Raw genomic sequence first — 26,945 nt, 5'->3', positions numbered from 1 at the left:
AACCAGAGCTGTTAACAACTTGGGCTAACTTTTCAGGAGCACCACTGAAAAGTCCATTACATGAAACTCCACTAAAATTAACAGATTGGCATGGACAAATCAATGCTGAGCCAGTGGGTGTGTATCTTAACAGGCACTCACATTGTCTAAGGCCCTTCTGCTCTGTTCTGCTTGGAAAGAGCAGGAACTGAACACTTCATAAATCATCTAGTGTAGTGGTCCCCAACCACCGGGCCGTGGCCCGTTGCCGGGCTGTGAAGGTCGCGGTTCCCTCTCCCCGCCCCTGCCCCGCAGTAAGAAACTTTCCAGCCCGCAAGCTTGCGGCCCGGCAAGCTTCTTACTGTGGGAGGGGGGGGGAGGGAAGCAGGGCCGCGCACACGCAATGCGCATGCACAGCCGGGCCGCGCATGCATGCATGCGCCATGTGTGGGCGGAAATGAGCATGTGCTGCATTTTCGCGCATGCGCAAAAGTGAAGCACATGCGTGTTTTTGCCCGCGCATGTGCATTGCGCGTGCACAGCTGCGCAAGCACGGCATGCGCAGCCGGGCAATCGCTCTCCCTGCTGCTGCCAGTCCCCAGCCTGAAAAAGATTGGGGACAACTGATCTAGTGCACAGCCAGACTTTCAATCTGGATTATATTTTACTTCTGGTGAAGCTTGTAACACTGATCCAAATCATGTATACCACCACTCAATTTGCCTTGGAAATTTCTTTGAGCCATTGCATAAAAACTTAATTAGCCAAAGAGGTATTTTTAAGTATATATTTTAAACGTGTATTGTTCAAAATATTATACATCAAAATAAAATATAAAATTGTAAAAAGTAGGCAGACATATTTCGCTTCCTGAAATGATGAATCCCATATTTCTGCAAAATTTACAGTGTTAATTCATATTGTTATTTAGCATAATAGCATGATTTAGCAATATATGTTTTGCAGGGATATAGGATTCTTCTGTTGAGTAATGTTGGATTCAGCTACAAACCCAAACAATCCTGCTTCTATATGGGCACAACTGAACACAACTATGAACATGAGTCAATCTTAACTTTAATTTGGCTTTTAATAAACATGAACTATTTAATAAGTCTGAAATTTCAAAAAAATATTACAATATGCAATACCTGCAAGGTAGTAGATGCAACACAGTTTAAGGGTGCTTTCATCATGGCTTCAGGCTGCTGTGTATTGCACATTTGGTAAGCTTGCCCATAATATGCTGACTGGATACTTATTGTTGAATGTCGAGGACACTGCAGACTCAAATGATCACCATCGCAGGCATACACAGTGTGATTCTGCAGAAGTTTAGTTAAGTAACCTGGAAAATATTTAGATGTGTTACACTGAATGAAGACATCACTTTTCTCCACCTGAGGATAAATGAAAACTGTAATAATCCTTTACCTTTATTGTAAACTAGCAAGAAAGCCCATTGAATACAATGGGCGCTAGGACCCAGGGGACACCGGCAGGTGCAGATCTCTCTCTCTCTCTCTCTCTCTCTCTCTCTCTCTCACACACACACACACACACACACACACACACAGCAGGAGCCATAGGAAGTAATCAGAGCTCCTTCGTAAAAGCAAGATTCGCTTGCAGTTTGGGGCTCGTTTGCAGTTTGTTTCTGTCTGTCGCTCTCTCTCCCTCGCAGCAGGAGCCATAGCAGGTAACCAGGGGTCGTTTACGGTTTGGCAGGGCTCTCTGTCTCTCTGTGCGTCTCTCTCAGGCGTCTGAGAGCAAAGTGGCTAGCGTCCAGGGAAGGAGGACGGGAGCTGGAGAGGGAGGGCCAATCAGGGTGCGCCCAGCTTTGCTGGCCACACCCTGATTGGCCCTATTCCACCTCGGACAGCCAGGACACTCTCTACCTCCAGGGCTGTTTCACAAATATTAAGAGGAACAATGGATAAGGATGACTTTATTCATAATCTAAGTCTCTGTCTTTACAAGCTACCTCATTTTGCAATTAATGAGATTAATAATTTAATGCTGGAGCTCGAGTACTTTGAAAAAGATTGGTTTCTGAAAATAGTTTAGGCTGAGACTGGGGAAGACAGCCTTGCTGGATGAATGACTCCACAATGTACAAGCCCTATGCTTCAAGGATCCATTTAAGCCTTCAGGCTCAAGGGTAAGATAATACTTTCGGGGAAACCTGAGTGGCCCAGGTGGAGGAGTGCAGAAGAAGAATGCTAAACATGGCAATGTTCAGCTGAATAATACACTCCTTTTTCCATTTGCCCAACTGCATCCCACCCTTTCACACTGGAAAACCTCAGGATCCACTAGTTGCCCTGAAAAGTCAACAAATAGTTGTACATAAACCTTTACATTTATTTAAGCTGACCTTCATTTGTCATTTTGTTCCCCAATCACCTACTTTAGAGGGCATCTTTTGGAGAGCCTCACAGTTTTCTTGCCTGCCGTTTGCAAACCTGGTGACATCATTGCTAACCCCTAGCTCCATACCCTTTATGAATAAATTAAGAAGTGCATGAACCTGGGGATGAAATTGGATTTAATGGGTAAGGAAATCCAAATGACATCTATTGTTTCTATAAAGAGATGCATGACTGATGACCTCATCTGCTAGATTCAAATATTACCACTAGGAATGTCTTAGTTTAACTAGTACACAGTTTTTATCCTATATAGACACTGTTGTATGGGGGTAGGAGGGCCAAGTGCCCCTCCAAAGCAGCTGGTTTCTTTAGGAGAACTGATGCCTTCCTTCCCGCCCCCTCTTTCTTCATCTTTTTTCTCTGTCTCTCTGTATTTCATCCTGTCTTTCATCTTTCTGAAGGTTTTTAGCCCCCACCCCTACCCCTGGAATTTGGCAATCCAGTTGGCTGCATATGAAGACGGAGTCAGGAATCAAACCCAGGTCTTGAGATTAGAGTCTACAATTCTTTAACTACTTCACCACAATCAATCTCAAGACTGAGTGGGGAGCAAGGGGAGGAAGGCCAGAACCCAGGAAGGTCACAGTGCAGGCGTATGTGCTAGTGCCTGCTGTATTCCTTCCCATTCAACCTTACATCTTAAAGTTAAAAAGCACGACCTAGGAGGTACCCCACTGTTTACTACCTTCTACTGTAAAAACTAGTTCTATTTTTATTTTATTAATTATGCTTTCTATACAATATCCATCTATCCATCCAGCTCTCCAATTATCTATCTGTGAAAACTACTCATTTATGATGGGTTATATAACATTTCCTGTTAATTAACCAGTTTTTAATCCACAAGAGGGCTTGTCCTCTTATCCTCTGTCTGCTAAGTTTATTTAGGGGCCTTTGATGAGAAACTTCATCAAAAACTTTCTGGAAAACTAAGTGAACATCTACTGAGTCTCCCTTATCCATATGTTTGTTCAGCCCCTCAAAGAACTCTAAAAGGTTAGGGAGACAAGATCTTCCCTTACAGAATCCATCCTGATTCTTCCTCAATAATTTTTGTTCATCAGTGTGCCTAGTAATTCTATCTTTGATAATGGATTCCACCAACTTACCCGGTACTGATGTTCAAGTGACTGGTCTATAATTCCCCAAATCTCCTCTGGAACCTTTTTCAAAGATGAGGGTTACATTAGCTACCTTCAAGTCCTCAAGAATGGAGGCAGATTTTAGTGATAATTTGCATATTTTTCTCAGGGCATCCACAAGATCACAAGTTCCTTCAGAACTCTTGGATGTATGCCATCTGGGCCTGGTGATCTAAATGCATTTAGCCTCTCTGCTATTTCCCTGTCCTCCTTTAGTAATCCTTTTACCTCTTGGTCATCCAATAGCCCCACTGCCTCCTTGGATTTTCTACTTCTAATGTATTTGAAGAAATGTATATTGTCAGTATTTATGATCCCCCCCCCCCGATATCTTAGCTCAAGGCCATTTAGGAAGCCACTCTCATCCTCACTGTCGCTTCCCTCAACAGTAATATGGAGACAACTAGTAATCAAGCCCGCTGTATGACCAATACAGCGGGCGCTAGATACTTACAGTATTGTGGGTGCGTGGGAGTCGGGTGGCGGGGCCTCCCCCGGGCAGCGGTCTGACAACGGCGGCTCCCTCAGGCGGCGGCCTGACGCGGCAGCTCCACACAGCTGCCGGGGGCTCCCTTGCGGGCGGCCAAGGAACAACTGTGAGCCGCGCGCAGCGCGGCTCGCAGTTGCTCGGGGCTGTGAATTGGAGGGGCCAATTGGCAGGTGCAAAGCGCCTGCCGATTGGTCCCACCGATTGTCTGTCCGGAGGAAGGGTCCAATCCGGACCCTTCCTCATCCCGGACACATCCTGCCCCAGAACCCCTTACCGCTTTATTTAGTCCGCGGCACCCGCGGCGCCGCAGGTGGTGTTGAGATAATACTAGCCTACCTTATAGGGCTGTTGTGAGGATTACAACACAATGCTATAACTGACATTCAGTATCTACACTTAGATCTAGTCGCCAAAAGACTCATTTATGTGTAGTTCCATGTGGAGTCTGAGCCTGTTGGAAGTAGTCCCCACTGAGCAGTGCGCACAGATATACAGCCTAACAAACTCTCTCTTTAAGACACTTGTATCCTGGCAGCATCTGAGTATCTGGCTCTGTAAATAGCACCCCCTCAGGACCTTGAAGAATTTGGTCCTGAATCTGTGACAGTTTAAAGTTTCAAGTTGCTTGGAACCAAAAGTTCCCATGTACAAAGCAGCCCAGTATTCCCTAGAGAATATCAGCTATGCAGTCTTTTGAATGCGTTCCCGGGCATCTTAACTGCGACTTTGATCCTGCAAATTCCTATTCCAGTATCTAAGCACTTTTCATGAACAATTACACTATTCAGTTCTTAAAAACAGCTTTAAAAAAACCCTCCCGCACTTCATGCATGCAGGTACATTTTATTTGCTCAACAGCTATGGAGTATACTTGATAGGAAATACATTATATCCTTCCAGATGGCATTTAAAACTTCAGTAATGTCACTACAATGTTTTTATGCTTGTAACACAAGAGCAATAAAAATAGTCATAGGATTTGGTTGCTACCCTTTGATAAGGAAAAGTGGCAATGTATGAGGATGATGACTTCATTCAAACAACACACTCTGTGGAAGACACATTAATAGCTCACAGAATACTGGACAGCTGGTCTTGTGCAGCCAGATCTTGCCACTGATTTTCATGCCCAGCTGGAGTTTCTTGGATATGAAGGCTAAGCCAAATATCTCCTTTATAATCATGTTGAGGTCAAACACAGTGAATAATGAACAGAAATGAATACATTCAGCAAATTTGCAAAATCTGTTCTGACTGCAGTAACTGCTGTGCTTTCTTTGGCAGAATATTAAACATTTTGGTAAAAAAGGTAGAGTGGGCAAAGGAGGGTAGTAATGTGCCAAACTGCATTCTGAATGGCTTTCAGACTTTGTTCTCCATAACTAACACGAGACCTACAAAGTTTTATAAAAAAGTGCAAATTGGGTTGGAGCACAAGGGCAGGGTCGATTTAAGGATTTGTGGGGCCTGTAGCACCAGAATCAGCTTAAAGATACACTGGGCCTAAGTACAGCACAACTGGAGATGTTACTTGTGCTGTAGCAGCAGGGCACCTTTCCCAGGAATAGTTGGAAATCTGGAAGCAGCTTCTTTTTTCATTCTTGCAATCTGCAAGCCGTATAAGTATGAAGACCCACTAGCAATTATTGTGAAGTTCCCCTAACTAGATAGCACCATGGGGCTCCTGGAACTACGGGGTCTGTAGCTACTAGGATAAACCACCTCTGCCCAAGGGGTAAACTCCTCCGTGTGATATCTGAAGAAAAAAAAAACAGTTCTGTTCAGCTCAAGTCATTCAACAAGAGCTACTGGAACACGGAGAGCTTATTTTTCATATTCAAAGACTGTTGCTGTTAATTAAAGAAGGGAAACAGTCAAATTGACAGGAAAACTGCTGCTTGCATAAACTTTCTTGTGTTTCTCTTGTGCAAGTAGAAATGTCCTGAAGACTCCATCCCCAAGTATTCTTTAGCTGCACAAAGTTGCACTTGCACTCACAAGAGACTGCTGTCAAATTATTTCCACCTCCCACTGTCATGGTGCACCTTTTACTGTTCCAAGAACACATTTCTGCCTCTGGTAAATAGGATTCAACACATTATTGGCACACATTTCAGATTCTGTGTGGTTATGCTGTAAATACTATGTAAATACTATATATACCCGGTTCACATCTCATGGGCAAAACTGGCATCTATGTCCTTAATTTGGTTACAAAAATTAAGTCAGTGGAGGTGACTGCTGTTCATCAGTCTAATTAATGGAAGGCGGGATTCTACTCTGTACTCTTAATTGGAGCCTCACTTCTTCAGGAGCAGTGCACATGATAAACATATATTCCCCACATGCAAGCAAGAAAGAGGATGTTAGCAAAGTATATCCCAGAATGATTTTTATGTTGGAATGAAAAATCATTGTGTGTGGGTTTGTGTGAATGAGAAAGTAATAAAGAGCCATAATGGTGTAGTGGTTGAAGACTCAGACTAGGATCCAGGACACCTGGGTTCATACCCCCACTCTGTCATGGATGTTTAGGCATTTCTTACATTGAGCATACTTACTTAGATAATAACAGAACTTGCTTCTAAAAAAAAGCTTTCTGGGAACGATTATCATTTTAAATCAAGGTGCTGTTGTACCCTTGTGTGAGAATGCAAAGACATACAGTGGACTAATTAAAGGGGTCACGTTCTCAAAATAGGATTACAAGTGACAAATTAGGTACCTTTTATTATCTCCAGCTATATAGGGCAGGGGTAGTCAACCTGTGGTCCTCCAGATGTTCATGGACTATAATTCCCATGAGCCCCTGCTAGCGGTTGCTGGCAGGGGCTCATGGGAATTGTAGTCCATGAACATCTGGAGGACCACAGGTTGACTACCGCTGATATAGAGGATTTTTTGTCTCAGGAAAGAGCTATCACCAATACCAATACTGTGCATAAAATAGCCATCACACTCTCTAAACCGCCATAACATTTAGTAGCAGTATGCTTTTGCAGGAAGAAAGTATTGTAGAGCCTTATTTAAGAGACTTGAGGCTCAATGAACACAGAGAAATGCAGAGATTTTAATTATACTGTGTGCAATATCTAAGCCCATTCTGGGTAATAAACACCAACTGTTTACCATCTATTTTTAATGATATACAAACATCTATTTCAGACCAAAATAGGCTGAAGTTTTCCCCAGATGTCTGGCCAGACTCCTAAAAGCCTCATCCATCATACCCCTACAATCTTTGTCCAAGAGATGTGCTCATTAAAAATTCACAACAATATCACCAGACAATATCAACTAACTCAGCAAGGAAGGTTGAGGCCCGACTGACTGTAGAGTGGCATTCTCGACTGCATTGCCACCTGTAATGTTGACAGGATTGTCTTACAAATGTATAAATTGTTTACTAGCCAGTACCCATTCAACTAAGAGAAGGACATGATGATAATAAATTCTCTCAAGTGACAAAGACTTATCCTGAAGCAAAATGGGGCAGACTTTGGGTCATATCTACTTGGATGTTCCCAAAATATGCTTAGTCAATGTTTCATACTAACAGACATTTTATGATTCCCCCAAGAGCTATGATTCTTGTGTAGTAGTGGTTTTGCAGAATGTAAATACCTTACCCAGGCATTAGCTAATCAAACATAATAGTGAACATATGTCATTCTTTATATGGATAACTAATCTAAATTTGAAGCTTAAGAAAAAGTAAGGAAACAGGATCAACTTTGTTTTGTTTTGCTGGGTTTTTCTTTTTATTATTATTATTTTATTTCTTGCCACTCCCGAAACTGGCTTGTGGTGGGTTACAAAGTGTCCAATAAAAACCCCATTAAAACAGGACAAAAACCACAGAACAACTGGCACAGACATGACGGAATTCCACAATAATCCAACCCACAACCACCTCTAGTGAGGGTAGAAAGAGGAGCCAAGATGATCATGGCCTAACGAATGCCTGATACCGGGGGGGACCCCAAACCGATTTTCCTCACTGCCTGGCCTCAACCATAAACCTGGCGGAAGAGCTCCGTTTTGCAGGGCCCTGAGGAATGTTGGGCGCTCCAGCAGGGCCCGCAGCTTTCCCAGGAGCTCGTTCCACCCGGTAGGGGCCAGGACCGAGAAGCCCCTGGCCCTGGTCGAGGCCAGGCGTGCTTCCCTGGGGCCTCAACCAGGCCTTAAGGATCTCTGAACCTTAAGGATCAGGTTAATTAAGTCATTCAACATAATGAGCTCTCTCCTCAGTGACTGTCTGTGGAATCTTAAACAGACTTACATCCTTCTAAGCCCATGATGTTAAAGTATTTAGAAGGCTTTATCTCTGTTTAGGACTGTACCAGTAAATCTCTACTGTATGCAAGTGACCAGATAGGGCAAGATACAAATTAACAATGCAACACAAACCCACAGCATCTAGCACTATTTCACATTTATATAATTTGATTCACCTTTTTTTTTGGGAGGGGGGGCATTTTTGCTTACTTGTTCCCTCTGTTCTACAGCCTTAGCAAGCAGTGGAGCTAGCCAAGAACAAGCACACAGAGCTCACCCTTATCTTTTTTTCTGTTTTCACTGCAGATTGTAAACATTACTCAAATTCTTGCATTGTGGGTTAGCAATTCACATTCTCACAGTGGCAACAGGAGGCGTAGCATTGCCACACAGGGGAAAGCACCCTTATACAATAGTCTTATTTTCAAATATAGGCATTTTGCCAGCAGCTGGCATTTTCTTAACCCTTTGTGATAAGGCAGATAGATGTTCACTTTGAAAGCTTACCTTTCAACTGCTATCAGTAGAATTCTCTGTTTATGGATATCTGTTCCTGAGCTCTAAAGCAGGTAACAAATGTTTTAAGTTCACAGTCTACAGCCTCAGTCCAGCAAAGGATGATCCATATGTAATCATGATTCAAGAATCAGCATATGTGAAAATGAACTTTAACAGAAGAGTTCTTATTACTTAAAGAGACAAGTAGTTATCCTGCTTGTCCCTTTGGCAGTAGAAACTGCCGTACTGAGAAACAAACGAACTGTGTAAGAGTATCTTCTTGGAACTGCAGCCACTGCCTGTTTCTAAAAACACATTATGTTTGTTTGCTGTGCTAAAACTTTTCATGGATCACTGTTCCTTTAACTTTCAAAATCCTCACTTCCAAGGTCAAATGTATATCTGGTATAATTGTTCTGAACAAAAGATAAAATCAAATTACACCACAATTGAACCTAAGCCAAGAACGCAATCTTTTGTTCTTGCAGGGAACATAGTTTTCCTATGTGGTGGGGGAAAAATAACCATGCTAAGTATGTTACTCAGACATCTTTTTGCTATATTATTCATAGCTCAACATGGAAAATACTTTATCATCTCTGTCAATTGGCCTCAGTAGAATTCTCTTTATTCCCATTGATTGGCTTCAATACTGCCTTCCACTAACTTCAGACATCTTCACCAGCCTATTACTTGCTGGACTGATAAAACTGCTTAAATGTTCATTTCTCTCTGTTCGCTCCGTTCATCTTGAGTTTGGTGAGAAAGGTGGACTAAAAATAATGTAAATAAACATAGTCTAAAGTTGCAATAGAGTCATAAGGTTAGTGAAGATTGCTTGTAGAGTGGTGAACTACAACCATTGAGAGCCCACAGTTGCATCTGTCAAGAGTCAAGCAGAGACTGGAATATAAATTTGTCCCTGCTTTTATTCCAGTCTATGGTTGTAATCCACAATTTCCCACCTGTATGCCACACTCCAACTACTACAACAATTTAGATGTCAGAGGAGCAAAGCATATGAGACACTGTGAGTTCTAGTTCTGAAGCATTTTTAAAACACCCAGCTATCTGGCAGCCTGATTTGGGCAGGGACTGTGACATTGGAGGTAGATGCTTCCCTTCTCCATTTTAGGGATCTAAAAACAGCCAGGAGGAATCACTATTTGGGATAAGCATAATATACTTGTATAGTTCCCCAGCAAGGCTATTTTACATCAAGACAATGTGTAAGGAGATTTAGTCCCATTCTGATATGGACTCCCAAATACTTGATATTAAAAAATGCTGGGCTGGACATGGAATTATCAGTGCCTCATCTGGTTTGACACTGAGCTTCACTAATGTCTGCTTCTTTGAGAAAAGAATGCAACTGAGCTCTCATGAGATTACACTGTGGGTCCTTGGTAGCCATTTTGGGGATTGCTAGGCAACCACCCACCAATACTGTCAAGGCTTCCAAAATTCCATTAGTGTCAACAGGAAAGAGGCTGAGACACAGATGGCAAAAGTAGAATATAGGAGGAAGGGAAGGGAAAGATGGAGTGTGGAGAAGGAAACAAGTTAAAAAAGAAAGATGGGAAAGGGAACTGAAAAAGTATGTGCATGATAAATGAGTTGGAGAGCAGAGGCTGCCAGTGGGAAAAACAGAAAAAGATGAGTAGGCAGATGGGACTGGGAGAAGGAAAGAGCCTGCAAACCCTTCCAGGAGGTGGCAAAGGGAAAACACAAGACTGAGAGAGGGAATGAGGATATGAGATTGCCCCTGCAAGTCCTCATAAATCCTCTTAAGTTTATATGATGTTAGGCTTTTCTGATCCATATTTAGTTTTTCGGCTCTAGTAAAATGCATTGAAATATCTAAGTTTCCCATAAATTAGGCCATCAAATTTTCAGAAAGGTAAAACATATATGCAGGAAACATAATGATTTAAGGGGGTGTGAAAACTTCCCTCAACGAGCCGCAAGGGAGTGGCGGGCTATAAATCTAATAATAATAATAATAATAATAATAATAATAATAATAATAATAATAATAATAATAATAATAATAACTCCTTGCTGGCCCCTCTCCTGTCACTGTTTAGTTGCCTGTTTTCTCTTCTCTTCTCTTCTCTTCTCTTCTCTTCTCTTCTCTTCTCTTCTCTGCTCTTCTCTGCTCTTCTCTTCTCTTCTCTTCTCTTCTCTTCTCTTCTCTTCTCTTCTCTTCTCTTCTCTGCTCTGCATTCCCCTTCCATTCCCTCACAACTCTTCTTCTCTCTAAGGCTGTCAATCTCAGGATGGGGCCTGAAGTTCTCCCAGATTTACAACTGATCCAGACTAGAGATCAGTTATCCTGAAGGAGATGGATGGTTTACAGAGCAGACTCTAAGGCATCACATCCCTGCTGAGCTTCTTCTACAAACTCCACCCTCACCAGGCCTTCAAATGCCAGACATTTCCCAAGCAAGAGCTGGCAACCCTATTTTTCTTTGCAGTCTCCATGTCTTCTCCACCTCCCCCCTTTCAGCAAATTCAACCACTTAAAATGTTATCTACTTCCTGCTATTTTACTGTTTTAGTTGAAGGCTTCAGCAAGCTGGTCTGGAGAGGCAGCATACATATTTATAAATAAATAACCAATTAACATCATACCATACAAATTTTGCAACATCTTAATCAGCATCCAAAGTTCCCTAGCAATTTCAAAATGGGTGCTGAGATCTTGCAAGGATATGTCCCAAGGTCTCAGTGGCATTTTAGAGCTGCTAGGCAATCCCAATCAATACTGCTGAAGCCTCAGCAAATTCAGCACCACATTGATGGAGAGAGCCAGAGTGATGTTGACTGGAATTTCCTAGCATCTGGATTTTGCCACATCTTAGAGAAGCTAAGCAGAGTTCACTGATATTTGGATGAAAGACCACTAAGGAAGATAATGGCTGCTACATAGAGGCAGGCAATGGCAAACCACCTCTGAATGTGGTTTGTACAGGATTGTTGGCTGTAACCCAACTTTCTTTTTTACATTAGATTTTCGTTGGCATTTCCCTCCTCCCGTTACAATAATCTTTCTATGGTTGGTTTTTAAAAAACTTTTTTTGGAATTTTCTTCAAACTCAGGTTTTCCCCCTTTTTCTAACAATATCTTCCCCACCCCGGAGTGGCACTAGATTAACATAAATTTAACAGAACCTATTTGACAGTAGGAACAACTGAAATCCTCAAGCAAACCTTATCCTAAACAAGTGCTTTAGGATCAGAATTTCTCATGTCTTACACCCCAATCCCAGTCACGTTTTCTTAACAGTGAGTAATACTGGAATAGATTTCATCAGATCTCAGAAGCTAAGCAGGGTTGGTACTTGGAAGAGAGACATTCTGCAGAGGAAGGCAATGGCAAACCACCTTTGTTTCTTGAGTGCCCTTGGCTGAGGTCACCATAAGTTGGCTGTGACTTAAATGATACTTTATACACACCCAAGTCCATTTCAGTTGGGTGTTGGACAGATTTCTGATGCAGATACATTATCTATTTATTTAATAGTCTGCTTTTCACCTAAAACGGCTCACACCGTTTTCTTCCACTCCATTTTATCTTCACAACAACCCTATGATAAGGCCCAGCTGAAAGTGTGTGACTGGCACAAGGTCATCCAGTAAGCTTCCATATGATCCTCTAAAACCTATCACCATGGCTACAAAGATCTATATCAAAATGTTTTCTAGTACAATATACGCTCACAAGGAATGAAAAAAGCAAAGTACAAGATGGTATATCAAAAATAGGGGTGCATTATAAACTCCAAATTTACAACAGCACCACAATATGAATACATGAGAAAAGTATACACTTGTAAACAATAGTCACTGTATGTCTATATAAAAGAACAGAAAAATAAACAGTATATTTTTGATGAATTCTATATTTATACTGTTCATTTTTCTGTGTATTTATACTTGTTATTGGTACATTTAATGATGTTTACAACTGCATGCTTCTTACATTTGTTAACATTATAGATTCAAGTGGTGTTCTCAATTAGCAGTTTACAATACACCCCTATTTTTATATACCGTACCTTCTTATTCTAGAGTATTCTGTCTCTTATACAATATACATTTCCAAATAATGACACAAATTGCATCAACTTTCAGGACTCTGAAAAAGTGATACTTTGAATTTAACAAATGACCCATTTTTATATCAGAATTAACAGCCCAATTTTACACTCATTTTAAAGTCAATAAAAAGGTAAACATACTAGTCTTTAATTCAGCCTGGCACAGCAGACAGAGGGAGGCTTAGAAACGATGGTGACAGTGATATGACTAGTAATCTGGCTAGTGAAAGAATCCACTGAGATGATGAACTGAAGTTAGAATCATACGGAGCAGAAAAATCACTGACCCAGGAAAGTATGCCACCTGATAATCTCACTATGAAAGCTTGAGATGTCTGAAGAGGAGAAAGGGTTGAAGCTTTACTACTCTATGAGCAGCATTCATCTCTTATTATCGGATCCTGTTATACATGACAATTCCATTATGGAGTTAGAAGACCCCCCCAAAAAAGTACTGAATTATGGCATTTTTGAAAGGATATATTCTTGTGGAACTAATTGGTGTTTCAATTATTCAGGGAGGGTGTCCTCTAAAGAGTTCCGAAATATGTCATTTTCTTATAGAGGATGAATACATTGCAGCCATTCACACGGAAAATGCACGGGGAGCTTATGCGATGATTACCAGTGTTCATTTTGGAATGGAGAATTTAAAGGAAGAATGCAGATTTATCTTTGATATCTGCATTTCTATGAATTATAGTATACCAACCGTGTTATGCTCTTTTAAAATACATATTGGATTTCCTCACTGAAATAATGTTATTGTAAATCTCAATAGTATTCCCTACAAATTTCTCCTAATTTCTTTTATAAGCCAGTTATTACTGAACATTAAAATTCTCTCTGGGTGCTTTTTCTACATGGGGGCAGGAATGTATAGTTCCCCATTGCAGCTACAGCTGCCAATATGGTGCAGTGGCTACAGGGTTTTCCTGCCCTGGTCCCCCACAGCACCCATTCCTCTCCTGCATCACAAGGGCCTTCTCAGTATTTTTATATCAACATTTAAAATCAGTATATTGATATAATGTATAACAATACATGTTCCAAGTCCTCTATATACCCAGCTTCCATTTGCTGAAAAGTAAATCTTGAGTCCAGAGTTCATCCACATAATCATGAGGATTAAAGTTAGCCATCACCGACAGCATGACATTACTTTCAGAAAAACCCAGAAGTTACATCAGGCCTCTCTAGGAATTTGCCAAAACTCAAGTTTACAGCAATTCCTAGAAAGGACTGGTATTACTCACAGGTTTTTCTCATAAGTAGTTTACAGCAATTCCTAGAAAGGACTGGTATTACTCACAGGTTTTTCTCACAAGTAGCCTCCCACCATCGCCAAAGGGACCCCGCCACTCTTGCCAGCACAGTCTGGCAACTCTTTGCTGTGGCCAAGCAGGAAAATAACATGCTTCCTTACAGCATCAAATAAGGAGCAAATAACCTATGTGGAAATAGCTGTGAATTTTTTCTTGTTGAAACTATACAGAGTCTACATAATTTACAAACATATATGACTTTTATTTTCCAAGTGATTTACCAAGTGATTTATGTGACCCGTCTCGAGCCTCCGGAGGGAGGCGGGATATAAATTAAAGGATGATGATGATGATGATGATGATGATGATGATGATACAATCCTAAGGATACCTTTCTGGAAGTCAGCACCACTGGCAGAATTCTGAATAGACATCTTTAGGGTTGATCTCTTAGATTGTAGTTCATAAAACATGTCCAGAATAGCCCTAATGATAGAGAGTACTCTGAACTGTAGCTTTGAATCACAGCTAAAACTAAATACCTCAATCCTACTTACAGTGATTCCGACCTTGACTTACTCCCACTAGGCAATATAGGAAAATTCCTAAATCATTTTATGTTGGAGCATAATGCTATGCCGATTTTTAAAAATAGTTCTGGCATAATGATATACTTCATATTAAAATGCAGCATGGGGCAACAGAACTACAACTCATGTCTAGGTAACTAGAAGCACACAAATGGAAATTTGCTGACAGAAACTTTGGTGATATCCAGATACTTTACACAAACCACAAGCACCCAACAGCTAAGGAGAACAAAGAACTGAAGAACACTAAATAACACTAACTAAATAACACTAATTTTCTCAGAAACTGCCTTGAAACTCTAAACACAAACACTATGAGGGATCTCTTTGTGTGCTTCTATAAAGATAGGCTTCTCAGGGAAGACATGCCACACAGTCTAACACCTACACTATCCACTCTTTCTACATGCAAAACAATGACCATAATGTGCCTCACTCATCCTTTGTAATCATTATCAACTCACTGACTTAATAACCTTCCCTAATTCAGCAGATGAGCAATCTCCCCCACATAGCAGAGTGCATGACAAACAGCAGTGTAAGAGATGCAGCATGGAAAAAACTGCAATGTTAACTATTGTACCCACTGCTCTCTTATCTGTCATGCAGCATTTATGGCACAAGAGCACTAGATGAATAAAAATTGGGCACTGCCATTCTTCTGTACTGTTATCAGACCTTCTGCCACAACGGATCCTATTCAGTATACTTGTGTTTCATTCTCTGCCATCATCACAGTTAAGGAACCAGCAGTTCCTGCTGAATACTCTGACGTCTTCATGATGGAGCAATGGAAAAAGACAGAGCAATAGGTTTCTCCGCAACAACAACACCAGCACAAAGGCTGAAGATCTGTACCTTGCCTATGACCTGGCCATTAGAGGACTAAGAAAGGTGAGCCAGTGGTCACAGCATCTCAATGGCCGCTTGACATCTGTCTTCCCCAGCTACTGTTGGTATGATAGTAAACCTTACAACTGAGCTGCTAGAGGGAGCTGCAGCCACCGGCGTGCATGGGGCCCCGGACCGCCCTCTCCCCCCACTCTGGCTCAGCGGTCTGTGGCAGCCGGAAGGTTGCGGACCGCTGCTCTAATCCACAAATCAACTAATTCAGTATTGAATTTAAACAGATCTGGACTAGAAACTCTTGAAAGGCTAAAAATTTACACAGAATAACTGATTTAATTAATGAATTAAATAAATGAAACTGGTACTCCATCCCACTGCCTTCAATATGGACATAATGTTGCAATTGGGTACCATGTATTTGGTCACCAGGCAGCAAACCCTATCTATCTGCAATAGGTCTTAGCAGGATGGGCCACAGATCATAATTAAAATAAATATCAAGACCGTTTCTGCATGAGCCCCCTCCACATGACATCTGCATCCCGAGGCTGTCAAGGAGCTGGCTCGAGTTTTTGCCTCAAGATGAGGGAAATCACCAAAATAGTCCCCTTCCTGAATTAGGACTACTAGTTTCTCTTGCTTGTTTCTCATACTATGTGCATTAGTGTAGAGACATCATAGTCCATCCTTTGTGTGCCCCATGGTTTTGGCTTTTGAACTTCCTTGCAAGTTAGTAGTTCCCTGCTTATGTGCCATTCCCTGTAGATTTGCAATCTTCCTATCTTCAATTCTTGTCATCACACCAGGTTCTGAATTTATGTCTCGCTCCCCCTTTGGATATAGTTTAAAGCCCTCTTCACCAGGTGTACAAGGGTTCTCCCAAAAATACTTTTCCCATCCCTTGTGAGGTGCACACCGTCTCCTGATAGTAGCCCTTCATATTGACATCGTAGACCATGATCCAGAAATCCAAACTTTTCCCGAGGACACCAGTGATGTAGCCAGTCTTCCATGATTTTTCTCTCCCTTCCTAAGCCATGGCCACTTACAGGAAGGACTGATGAAAACACAACTTGCGCTCCCAGGTCCTTTACCTTTCCCCCCAGATCCACAAAGTCTTTCTTAATACGTTCCATGCTGTGCTGGCAGTATTATTTATTCCTACATGGATGAGAAGGAAGGGGTAATGATCTGTGGGTTTGATGAGCCTGTGGGTTTGATGAGATCTGTGGGTTTGATGAGCTGTTGAAATAAAATCTTCTGTAAGTGTCCACAGTCTTTTTGGGATCAGGCAGGCAAAACACATTTGTATTTTCTGTTGGTGGGGAATGAATGGGAAAAGAGGGGGGACACGCATGATGAAGCAACCCTCTCCCGATCAGCCAGGTGTGCGCGCTCTTTTTAAGCCTACTATTTATACAAAATTACTCTTCAGGGTCCAGTTACCATTTCCAGCCTCTCACAAATTTACCCAGACATAAATAGAGTCCAAAACACCATGAATCCAAAAAAAAGGGGAGGGGGGAAATGCTTTATAGTTCTGGCGTTTCTCCATACCAGTGTGGAAGCGTTAATTTTTAAATTAAAAATGCGTCTGTGTTGCAGCATTACTGCCTTAAAAAAGGCAGAACTGACTTAAAAATTAGTTTCAGGGCTTGGGGGAGGGGGGAGAAAGTTTGAGTCCCTGAGATAACTGCTGCACTGCGTGTTTGCAAGCAGGACGCAGCGCAAGGTTTACGCCTCTCTGCGGAATTGGTCCAAGTAACCCATGCAGTTCATACAGGATTCTTGTGTGCCAAGCACCTGGCTGATTTTCCCCAGGATCTTACAAATATTCCTAGAAACGAATGCAGTTGTAGTATTACTAATAACTGGTTAAGTCAGTAACACACACGTACACACACACAAGGTGTGTTTGTGTGTGTATGTACGTATACATACATATACCATATTTACTTGAAAGGAAGATGACTCTGAATGCCCTTAAAATATTGTATACAAACAAAAAACACTATTACACCCCATTGTATATACCCTATTACTGAACATAACTGCAACTTTTTAAAAGGGCATATATACATACACACCCCTACTAAGCATTAAAATGTCACAGAGTATTCATGGTAACCACATTAATATTTATTATGTGTTAATCATGTATTAATTTCTGCCAACTGCATTTTGACTAGCCTTTAAAAATAAAATTCTGCATCAGACTGTAACATTTCAGCGCCAACAGGAATACATAAGATGGATCTTGCTAGGGACTACTAAGCAAACGATTAAATGCTAACAGGCAAGCAATTCATCTTCTGGATACTTTGTGCAGTTGCAGTATCATAGCCAATGTGGATATAAAGGACAATAGTAACGAGGTCAGAAATTTTCAATAGAAAAGAAAGTTTGCCCTCCTTTTCTGCTAAAAATAGACATCAATGACAATTTTTTGGACACAGATTTGAGTCCAGCAGTTCCTTTGAGATCAACATGATTTTTGGGGTATCAGCTTCGAAGAATCAAAGCTCCCTTCATAGATATTTGACTTTCAAAAGTTATACTCTCAAAATCGTGTGGTACTCTAAAGTGCTGCTGAACTTAAATCTAGCTGTTCTACTGCAGACTGACATGGCTGCTACTTTCTGAAATAGTCCTTTGAAAGTATTTTTGCTTTGTATTATTACACTGAGCTTCTCAGCATTACGGGACATTTGTTGTTTTTGTTAGAATGTCAGAGTCACTCTTTTGGTCCTAAAACTGCTCTATTAGAGTTTCCACTAATCAGTCTATGCCTCTTATTAGCACATGGGCCAAATAATCTTCCCATTCATTGCCCGATAATAGTGAAAATAGTTCCTCATCTGATTTCAGCTAAAATATTTAGCCTTTCCTTTAAATCACTGTATAATGTATCATGCTTGTTACGTTTTTATGGGAAGGCCTACTTAATAGCCTCAATCAATGTGTGGTCCTTTCAAGGCTAAAGAATATCCCAAAGGCATCCTTTTAATCTGTTTTGCTCCTGCGCAAACAAGGACAATCTGAGAATTCCTGTTGACTCATCTTTGCCTTTGCCTTCATAATACAGAAAATATTGTTCATTTAATCTGTGTCCAAAAGGTTACATGTTCTTTCTACTTCACGTATCCAGCAGAACAGTAACAGCATGTTTATTTGTCTGCTGAGCTGTAGTACTCAGGGCTGGGGGGAGGGGGGAGACATGTTTTTCAGTATGGCCGATTCCCATGGATCACTTGATCTATGCCTGTACATGATTACATGACAGACCTTACATGACAGATAAGGACTGCACCACAGCTGACACAGGATGTAAAGGTGATATCACTCAGTTCTGAGCATGAACCCTATTGGTGGCGTACATCTAACACCTACATCTACAACATAAATTTTTACTCAGGTGTAACCAGAGATGTTCCCTGCAATTCTATTACATTGATCTAAACGAAAGTGATCTAAAACAAAAGTACTCTTGCGTGCTAATAAACATTTTCTTCTCAAGTAAGGAGTTAATCCTAACTAAACATACTTTAGGAGATGCAGCCTTTGGAGAAGAGGCTCGGTAATCAATGGTCAATTCTTCACTTTCTAGCTTGGTGACATTTTGTGTTCATTAAGCAACATTCAGATCTATATCCCAAGCTGTATCCCAGGCTATAGAATTTAAAAAAAACTTGGAAAATATTATAGCAAGTTAAAATATGGTTTTCCTTTTGCAAAATATACCAGTATCGGTGTCATGTTTGTTGTTAGTCTGTTGTCAGGCTCCGAAACATTTAACATTTGAATAACAGGAAGAAAGCTGAACAGTAGTTTTTCCTTTTCACCTTATAGAAAATCTTCACATGTCACATGTCCTGCCTGCCTGCCCGCCCTATAATGTAAATCTCTTACTTCATTCACTTCAAGTACCTTTAAGATCAAGAAAAGTTGGATGTATCCTAAGAAGGATGTGTGCACACAAAAGCTTACACCCAGAATTAAACTTTGCTGGACTCCAGTTTTGCTCTGCTGCTTCAGACCAACAGGATGGATCTTCACTCCGTTCAGAGGGGGAGAAGAAGGAGGCGCTCTGTAGGTGGTCTTAGCGGCATCCAAGGGAGGGCTGCCCTCCCTGCCCTCCTCCGTCCCTGTCGGGGATTGCCCCCGGGGCATGCTGAGATGGGAAGAAATGCCCCAGCGGCCACCGGAGAAGGCTTACCGGAGAAGTCCGCCAGCGCGGCGGTCTCTTGGGTGCAGGCCAGACCCAGGCAGAAGAAGAGGGTCAGCGGCAGCTTCAGCTCTACCTGTCGCCTCCGCCGGAGATGCTGCCCGGCCTCCGGGCCACTCATGGTGCAGAGGCGGCGGCGGGGGTCCTCTGTAGCCCGACCGGGTCACATGATGGCTCCAGCCCCCAGCTGGCCGTGCCGGCAGAGCCCCTGTCCTTCGTGGGACCCCCGCGGGCCGGGAGGCGGCGGCGGCGGCGGCTGCCAAGGGCGAGGCGAAGGGCTGGCGCAGCCTCCGCGCACTTTCCCCGGAGAGGAAGTCCCAGCACTGCCTGGCCCCTGCCTGGAAAAGCCAAGTGCGTGCGAGGCAGCCGGGGGGTGTGGGCGGCGGTGGCTGGGCGGCCAAAGGAAGACGAGCCGCTCCTTCCCGGCCGGGCCGCACACCAGCCCCGGCGCCCTCGCCCTCTCTGGGCCGCTTAGCGCCCCGCAACACGCCCTGGGCGCTCCTGGCGGGCTAGTCGCGTGCCCCCGTGCAGGTGGCTGCTGCTCCGCGTACGCGCTCTCTCGCTCTTTTACAATAAAATCAGAGTCCAGTGGCACCTTTAAGACCATCAAGGCGTGAGCTTTCGAGTGCAAGCACCCTTGTCAGACTATGATCTTCTACTGGACTCTGATTTTATTGTGCTACTTCAGACCAACACGGCTACTCATTTGAATCTCTCTTCTTCTTTTTTTTTTTTTTGGTAAAATGGGGAGACACATGCCCATGTCATTAAGTGAAAATAAGTGCCCGGCTAAAAAACAGAATTGGTGATTTGCCACGGCAGAGCTAGACATCAGTGACAGACCAGCCCTGGGTGGGAGAGGGGCCTCTTGGTATACCACACTGATGGAAGAAAGGCACAAGGGAAATATACAAAAACAAGTGGAAACTCACAAGGACTTGAGGGGAACATCTGACTGTAGACCTAGAAGATCTCCAGCCATTACCTGACAACCCTATCCTCTTTTCTCCTCACAACCACCATATGCGGTCGTCTTCTGTCTGACCGATGTGATTGTCCCTGCAGGAGCTTCAGGGAAGACTGGTGAATCTGTGTTTCCCAGTCTCTAGCGTCAACCTCTGCTCACCATGCTGGCTTTCATATTGTGGCTGCAGTTGAACAGCAGCAAGCAGACAGACCTCCATGTATGTCATATAAGTCAGGTAGTAGCAGGTAGGCTGGGGTTGCTGCCAGGCTTGGCCCAGTAATTTTTCTGCAAACCTGGCCCCCTTTTCAAGTTTTGTAGAAAGATCAGTCTTGCCTTTTCATAACTCCAGTCACTGGATTTAAGTATCTAAAAAAAGATCTCAATGGAGAAAACAGGTGTACCTCCAGGAGGATCAAATCCTGTCTACTATGGCAAAAAACTGCACAATATTTCACAAATGACAATGTACACTTTTGTCAATACAGAAGAAGAATTGGTTTTCATACCCCACTTTTCACTACGTGACGGAATCTCAAAATGGCTTACAATCACCTTCTCTTCTTCTCCTCACAGTCTTTACTTCCCTATGAGGTAGGTGGGGTGGAGAGGGCTCTGAGAGAACAGTGACCCAAGGTCACCCAACTGGTTTCATGTGGAGAAGTGGGGAATCAAACCCTGTCCTTCCAATTAGAGCGCACCACGCTTAACCACTGCACCAAACTGGTGATTACTACTGTTCTAAAACAAGTAACATTTAGAAATAAGCAGTAGTCAAAGAAGATTTCTGCATTTTTTTCAACATAGTCATACACATACCATGATTTCCTCATGGGTACAAATGGAACATCTCTAGGCACTGAAATCAGGAAACTTCTTTTGCTTCCTTCATTATTTAAAAATTACAAGTAATTCAGAACTCGAGAGTCCTTGCTCCAGATATGGTCACATTCCGTTGCAATTTTCCCAAAAGGCAACCTCCTGGATAAACTCAATAGTTTCTTGAGGAGACTACAAATGGCTACATAGGATGCTAAAGCTAGAGACATGTGAAAGCCTCCACCCCCCCCCCCTGAGCCATTTGTTCCCAGTTTATGATCTTATAGGATGTACCACCTTATAATCAAAGGTATGCATAGTTTACAGCTTGATACCCACTAAAATCAGAGTCTAGTAGCACCTTTAAGACCAACAAAGATTTATTCAAGGCATGAGCTTTCGAGTTAAAGCACTCTTGGTCAGACTAAGAACTGACCATCATAACAGTAGGAATATATAAGCAAAAGTTAATCTTGTTACATTAGTAAACTGTGTCACAGCATCCAAACACAGCCACAGGATAACTCTCTGCCAAACTATGGAGGCCAGATTGGGGTGGGTGGGTATTGAAAGAGGAAGCCCTCTGGCCCTGAACCTGGGACTTTGTTCAACGCAACCATGGCGTAGGCCAGAGGCAAACATGACAGATACCACAGGATAATGTATTCTGCATTTCTCTTCCCTTCCCTAATAAACTGACTCAAGCTGATGTTTGAAATTCAGATATAGAATGTAGCTACCAAATGTCAGTGTAGCATCTCAGTACTCCCTTGAGATACCATAGTATACGTTACCTTTCCTAACCTTCTTAAAAACCAGTGTAGAGATCAATCTTGGTTTAGAACTGCTTCTCAAATGCTGGAAATATGTTTTGTGCAGCTGCATGTTAACACCTATCCATGCTAGAATGTTTTACTCTGGTCCTATCAAAGGGGAGAAGGTCTGATATTTGCACTGAGACGAACTGAGGCTGTATACCCTTCCTCTACTCCTGCTATCATAGAAGAAGCCTTAGCCTCTTTTTTCTCCCAGGAATAGAAAAAAAGTTGATGGGATTGTCTGGGATATTAGGAATCTCAGGAGTCAGGATAACAGCAGAAGGGTGTTTCTTGGAACTACGTGAAAGGTTCTTCCCTACTTTTCACTACCCAACGGAGTCTCAAAGTCACTTACAATCACCTTCCCTTCCTCTCTGCACCACAGATACCCTGTGAGGGAGGTGGGGCTGTGATAGCTCTGAGAGAACTGCGACTGGCCCAAGGTCACCCAGCTGACTGCATGGGGAGGAGTGGGGAAGCAAATCTGGTTCTTGAGATTGGAGGTTGCTGCTCTTAACCATTATAACACACTGCAATTACCCTAGCTAAACCTAGGTACATTGTTACACATACAGAATGTTAATTCCTGTCTTCCATATACCAGTTTTGTGTAAAGCCCCAATACCAAAGCCACAACACATTAGTTGATGATGTGTTATTTATTTACTCCTTGGTTTTTAATGGGTATCTAAAACACCTTACATTGTTCTCGTATTTTATCCTTACAACAAGCCTGTGAGGTAGGACAACCTGAGGGCATGTGCCTGGCCAAAGGCAAGCTTCCATTAAACCCTGAAATAGGGCAAGAAACTCTGTGATAACCAATGTGATATAAAGCCAATTTCTTCAATGGATTTCTAACTCTGCTTAGGGGGCCCTGTTATTGTGCAATTATGTCTTAAGCACAATAGAGGTTGTTTGGTTTTTGGTTGCTAAATCCTATAAATACTTTGTAGGTTTCATGTGGCAACTGGTATGTTTTAATAATAACATTTTAAATTTTTACTTTGAGTGATCTCACATGGGTTTTTTATTGGGTTATCATTCAGTTCATGTACTCCACAAACACTCAAATGAAGAAAGGGGCTTTTAAAAGTAGCTTGTGTTTAAGTAGTGTTTGTGTTTAAGTAATGTTTATCTGCTAAAGTCAATTTTAAAGTGAGCTACATGGTCTTTTACAAAGCAATTTCTTTTAACTTTTAATATATCTTGCAAGCATTCTGGCATCATTCTGAGATGAGAAATATAGCTTTTGTTTTTGTTTCCCAAATTCATACTGTCACTGATTCAGACATAATGACCATTTCTCAATTCCATCAGAGTCCTGACCACAGACCGAAAAACCAGAATCTGGCATTTACTAAAAATGTCATTTATTGAAATCACTGAATTTAGGCTAAAAGACAGGAGGAAAGGAAAAAAAGTTTTAATATACCACAATACGTAAATCCTACTGGTTGCCTACCAAGATAGGCACTAGAAACATCACAGTTATGAAAGGATTTTCATATTACATTGATGTTCTTTGGTTTCCCAGTTTCTCTTTGTCCTGCTGTTTGAAACTCGTGTCACGTTTTGCTCTATATAAATCCAAATGAAATTAATGCTGTCAGTTGTATAAAAGGAAGGCAACAGGGTGGAAAAATAGGAAGAACAAGAGGCACACTATAGTAGACAGTATGAAGTTTACAACTGCGTACAATTAATGCACCATAATAGTAACAGAGCACTTCAGATTGTGGGGGTCTCTATTTTTCAAAGATAGCTGATGTGGCTGCACCTTTTAAAAACTCTTTCAACTTTTTCTTTCATTCTAATCACAGGGAGGAAAACTTTCTCTCACCAGTGAAGACTAAGCACTTTATTTTCCTACTCTTTGACACTGAGTAAATCTACAAAAAAAAGTTCTAATGACTTTGACGCCATTTCTTGGGCTGTTTCTATGGAAATGAATGTCACTCTAGTTGAAACAAAAGTAAATGGTTTAAAATAATCACTATATGGTGGTTATAGAAAACAAGGCATTCCATGTTTTAGGCCCAGCCTCTGTTTCTATGGAAATGGGAATAAATACAGTAGTCCAGACATTTTTTTAATTTTATATACCATATATTTCTGTTAACAAAGGCTCTCCAAAATTTAATTTAATTTTTATATACATTATAAAATTGAAAGTGCATAGGTTGCAGTGATTGTGTTCTATGTGCATAAAGAAAGACCCTGGTTGTTTGAAGTAGAAAAAATAGGTTTACTTTTGGTTAGGGCTTTTTATTGAAAATGGGGATGGTGAGGAAGGCAGGAAAGGAAGGGGATCCTAATTAAAGCAGATCTAATGTGCATTTGTACTGATTTCAGAATCTATGATAGAAGAAGAAAAAGAAGAGTTGGTTCTTATATTCTGCTTTTCTCTATCCAAAGGAGTGCTGTGGCGAAGCAAGATCACCCAGCTGGTTGCATGTGGGGGAGCATGGAATCAAACTTGGCTCACCAGATCCTAACACTACACCAAGCTGGCTCTTGCATGATTTTTTACCTTATCAAGCTCAAATTTTCAACAGTACAGTCCTAATCAAGGTTACATTCTCCTAACCTATTGACTTCAATGGGTGTTTGCGAAAAAACTGTCACACTTTAGAATTCCATTGCAAGTCTCATTGATTTTGGCGTGTACTTAATAAACCTCAAACATTCTTTATAGGAGTAAAGTCTATCAAAGAGACCCAAGTAGGATTGTAAGTAGACATACTAATGATTGCTCTCTAACTATCCTGTTGAAATTAAAATGGTTAACAGTGGCTCGAGTGTGTCACATATTAACACGAGAGACATTTTGGGAGCAATTTCTAAGGAGGTCTGATTGGAAGCACGGCCTGTTTTATTCAAGAGGGCTTATGCACAGGAAAGCATTCTTAGCATGGCAGCCATTGGTAGTTTGCGTTCCCTTCATATACTGTTTAATGGTATGAAATATCATACAACATACAAACTGTTTAAATCTCATATAATCTGATAACAGAATAGGAAATTTCACTGTAGACTCAAACTCCTAATTTTAACATAGACCAGTGGTCTCCAGTCTTTTTTGGTATGGTGACCTACATCCACATTTTACAGGGAGTGACTTGAAAACAGAGCATTCACCTGTCTGGGCTTCATTTTCATTGGCTTTGTGACTCACACTGTCCTAGACCCTACCAAATTTGGAGAAATATGAACACTGCCAACTTTGTAGTGCCGTTCCACAAATAAAAATAGGTAAGTGGCAATAACTAAGCATATGTTGGAGAATTCTCATTTACAACCACTAATTATTTATTTGTCTGTTTATTTAGGCAAATGGTCTCAGGACAGCTTACAACAGGATAAAACAGAGTCAAATCCATTAAAACAAATTTAATGTTAAAAATATCACATTTTCTTTACTCTGAAGTTATTTTGTGAGTTGAGCAGGACCCTTGGATAATTAATCTTTTCCATCATAATAATGCATCATAAGAGTACAGTTTAGGAATGGAATATATAGCAGGGTAGCAGCTCTACTCTAATGTGCAAAAATGCTCTACTTTTCCTGTTATAATCTTTCAACAATAATTGAAAGGTGACATCTTGTGGATATAGTGAAAATCTTAGTTAAGTACTCTATTGTTTTCTCAGACAGCAGAACTGGAAGGGACCACCGAGCCACAGCCTCCATGACATTGAATCAGAGGCGGAAGCTCATAACATGAATAAAACTTCATTGGTCTTAAAGGTGTCGCTGGACTCTAAATTTGTTCTGCTGCTTCAGACCAACACGGCTACCCATTTGAATCTATCTCCGCTGCCTACAAGTCTGTTCGAAATCTTCCATCAGCAGTTACCCCAGTTAAAATCACAGCATAGGCGCTGAAGGATCAAATAACTGGGTTTACTGCACTTTAGGAACACTACAGGACAAAGAGGGCGGGAGGCCCTTATCAATGGGGGAAAACCTTTATAGAAATTGCTACTGATGATGTCCGCGATGTTTTGTTCATTCAAGTGCAGAAGTTTCCGAGAAGAAGATGAGGGGGGGGGGCGCTGGGAGGACAGTGGGTTGCGCCTGTATTTGACGGCAACACGGACCTCCAGCTTCTTTGCGGAGCTGAAAGCAATTGACTTACACTGAAGGATCCCCGCTTTACCGGATCGAGACCTTCTACATCGCTCTGGGACACTGCAGCTATTTGGCCAGGAACCCACTTTGCTTGCTGCTTCGAGGAGAGAATGGGCGACGGACAGCTTCCGGCAGCGATTGCCGGTTCCGGTTGATGGCTGCTGCAAGGAGGAGATCGCTGGCGACCATGGCGCCCAAGCGCAAAAGCCTCCCTGCGACCAAAGGGCGGGAGCAGGAGCAGCTGCCGCCGCCACCCAAGCGGGCCCGCGAGACGGAGGCCGCGGAGTTCTCCGGCACCCAGTTCAAGTCCACGTTGCGCGAGCCCAGCGCCGCCATGAAGGGTAAGAGCGGTCGGAAT

At 41.9% G+C, this 26,945-nt stretch overlaps 2 protein-coding genes across 7 annotated transcripts in view; one reads left to right on the top strand and one right to left on the bottom strand.

Annotated features, from left to right (window-relative positions):
• EVA1C (eva-1 homolog C) overlaps nucleotides 1-26,715 on the bottom strand; it is a 45,552-nt gene extending 18,837 nt beyond the window's left edge. The window contains exons 1-2 of one of the 5 annotated variants that reach the window (XM_077342547.1): nucleotides 26,595-26,715; nucleotides 1,131-1,327 (exon numbers count right to left, since the gene is read on the bottom strand). In XM_077342547.1, coding sequence (XP_077198662.1) covers nucleotides 1,131-1,202 — 72 coding nt within the window. In that variant the 5' untranslated portion in view covers nucleotides 1,203-1,327; nucleotides 26,595-26,715. Of the gene's footprint in view, nucleotides 1-1,130; nucleotides 1,328-19,553; nucleotides 19,605-19,842; nucleotides 20,480-26,594 lie in introns of those variants that run through there. The other 4 variants (XM_077342543.1, XM_077342546.1, XM_077342545.1 and 1 more) reach the window with 4 other exon arrangements.
• The window catches only part of URB1 (URB1 ribosome biogenesis factor), a 58,296-nt gene continuing 58,034 nt past the window's right edge, over nucleotides 26,684-26,945 (top strand). Inside the window, exon 1 of one of the 2 annotated variants that reach the window (XM_077342541.1) lies at nucleotides 26,684-26,928. In XM_077342541.1, coding sequence (XP_077198656.1) covers nucleotides 26,742-26,928 — 187 coding nt within the window. In that variant the 5' untranslated portion in view covers nucleotides 26,684-26,741. The remainder of the gene's footprint in view (nucleotides 26,929-26,945) is intronic. The other variant, XM_077342542.1, reaches the window with a different exon arrangement.

Source organism: Paroedura picta, chromosome 6, assembly GCF_049243985.1.
Source record: "Paroedura picta isolate Pp20150507F chromosome 6, Ppicta_v3.0, whole genome shotgun sequence".
Classification (NCBI taxonomy): domain Eukaryota; kingdom Metazoa; phylum Chordata; class Lepidosauria; order Squamata; family Gekkonidae; genus Paroedura; species Paroedura picta.
The sequence above is the reverse complement of the archived record's forward strand: the minus strand, read 5'-3'. Positions and strand labels throughout refer to the sequence as shown.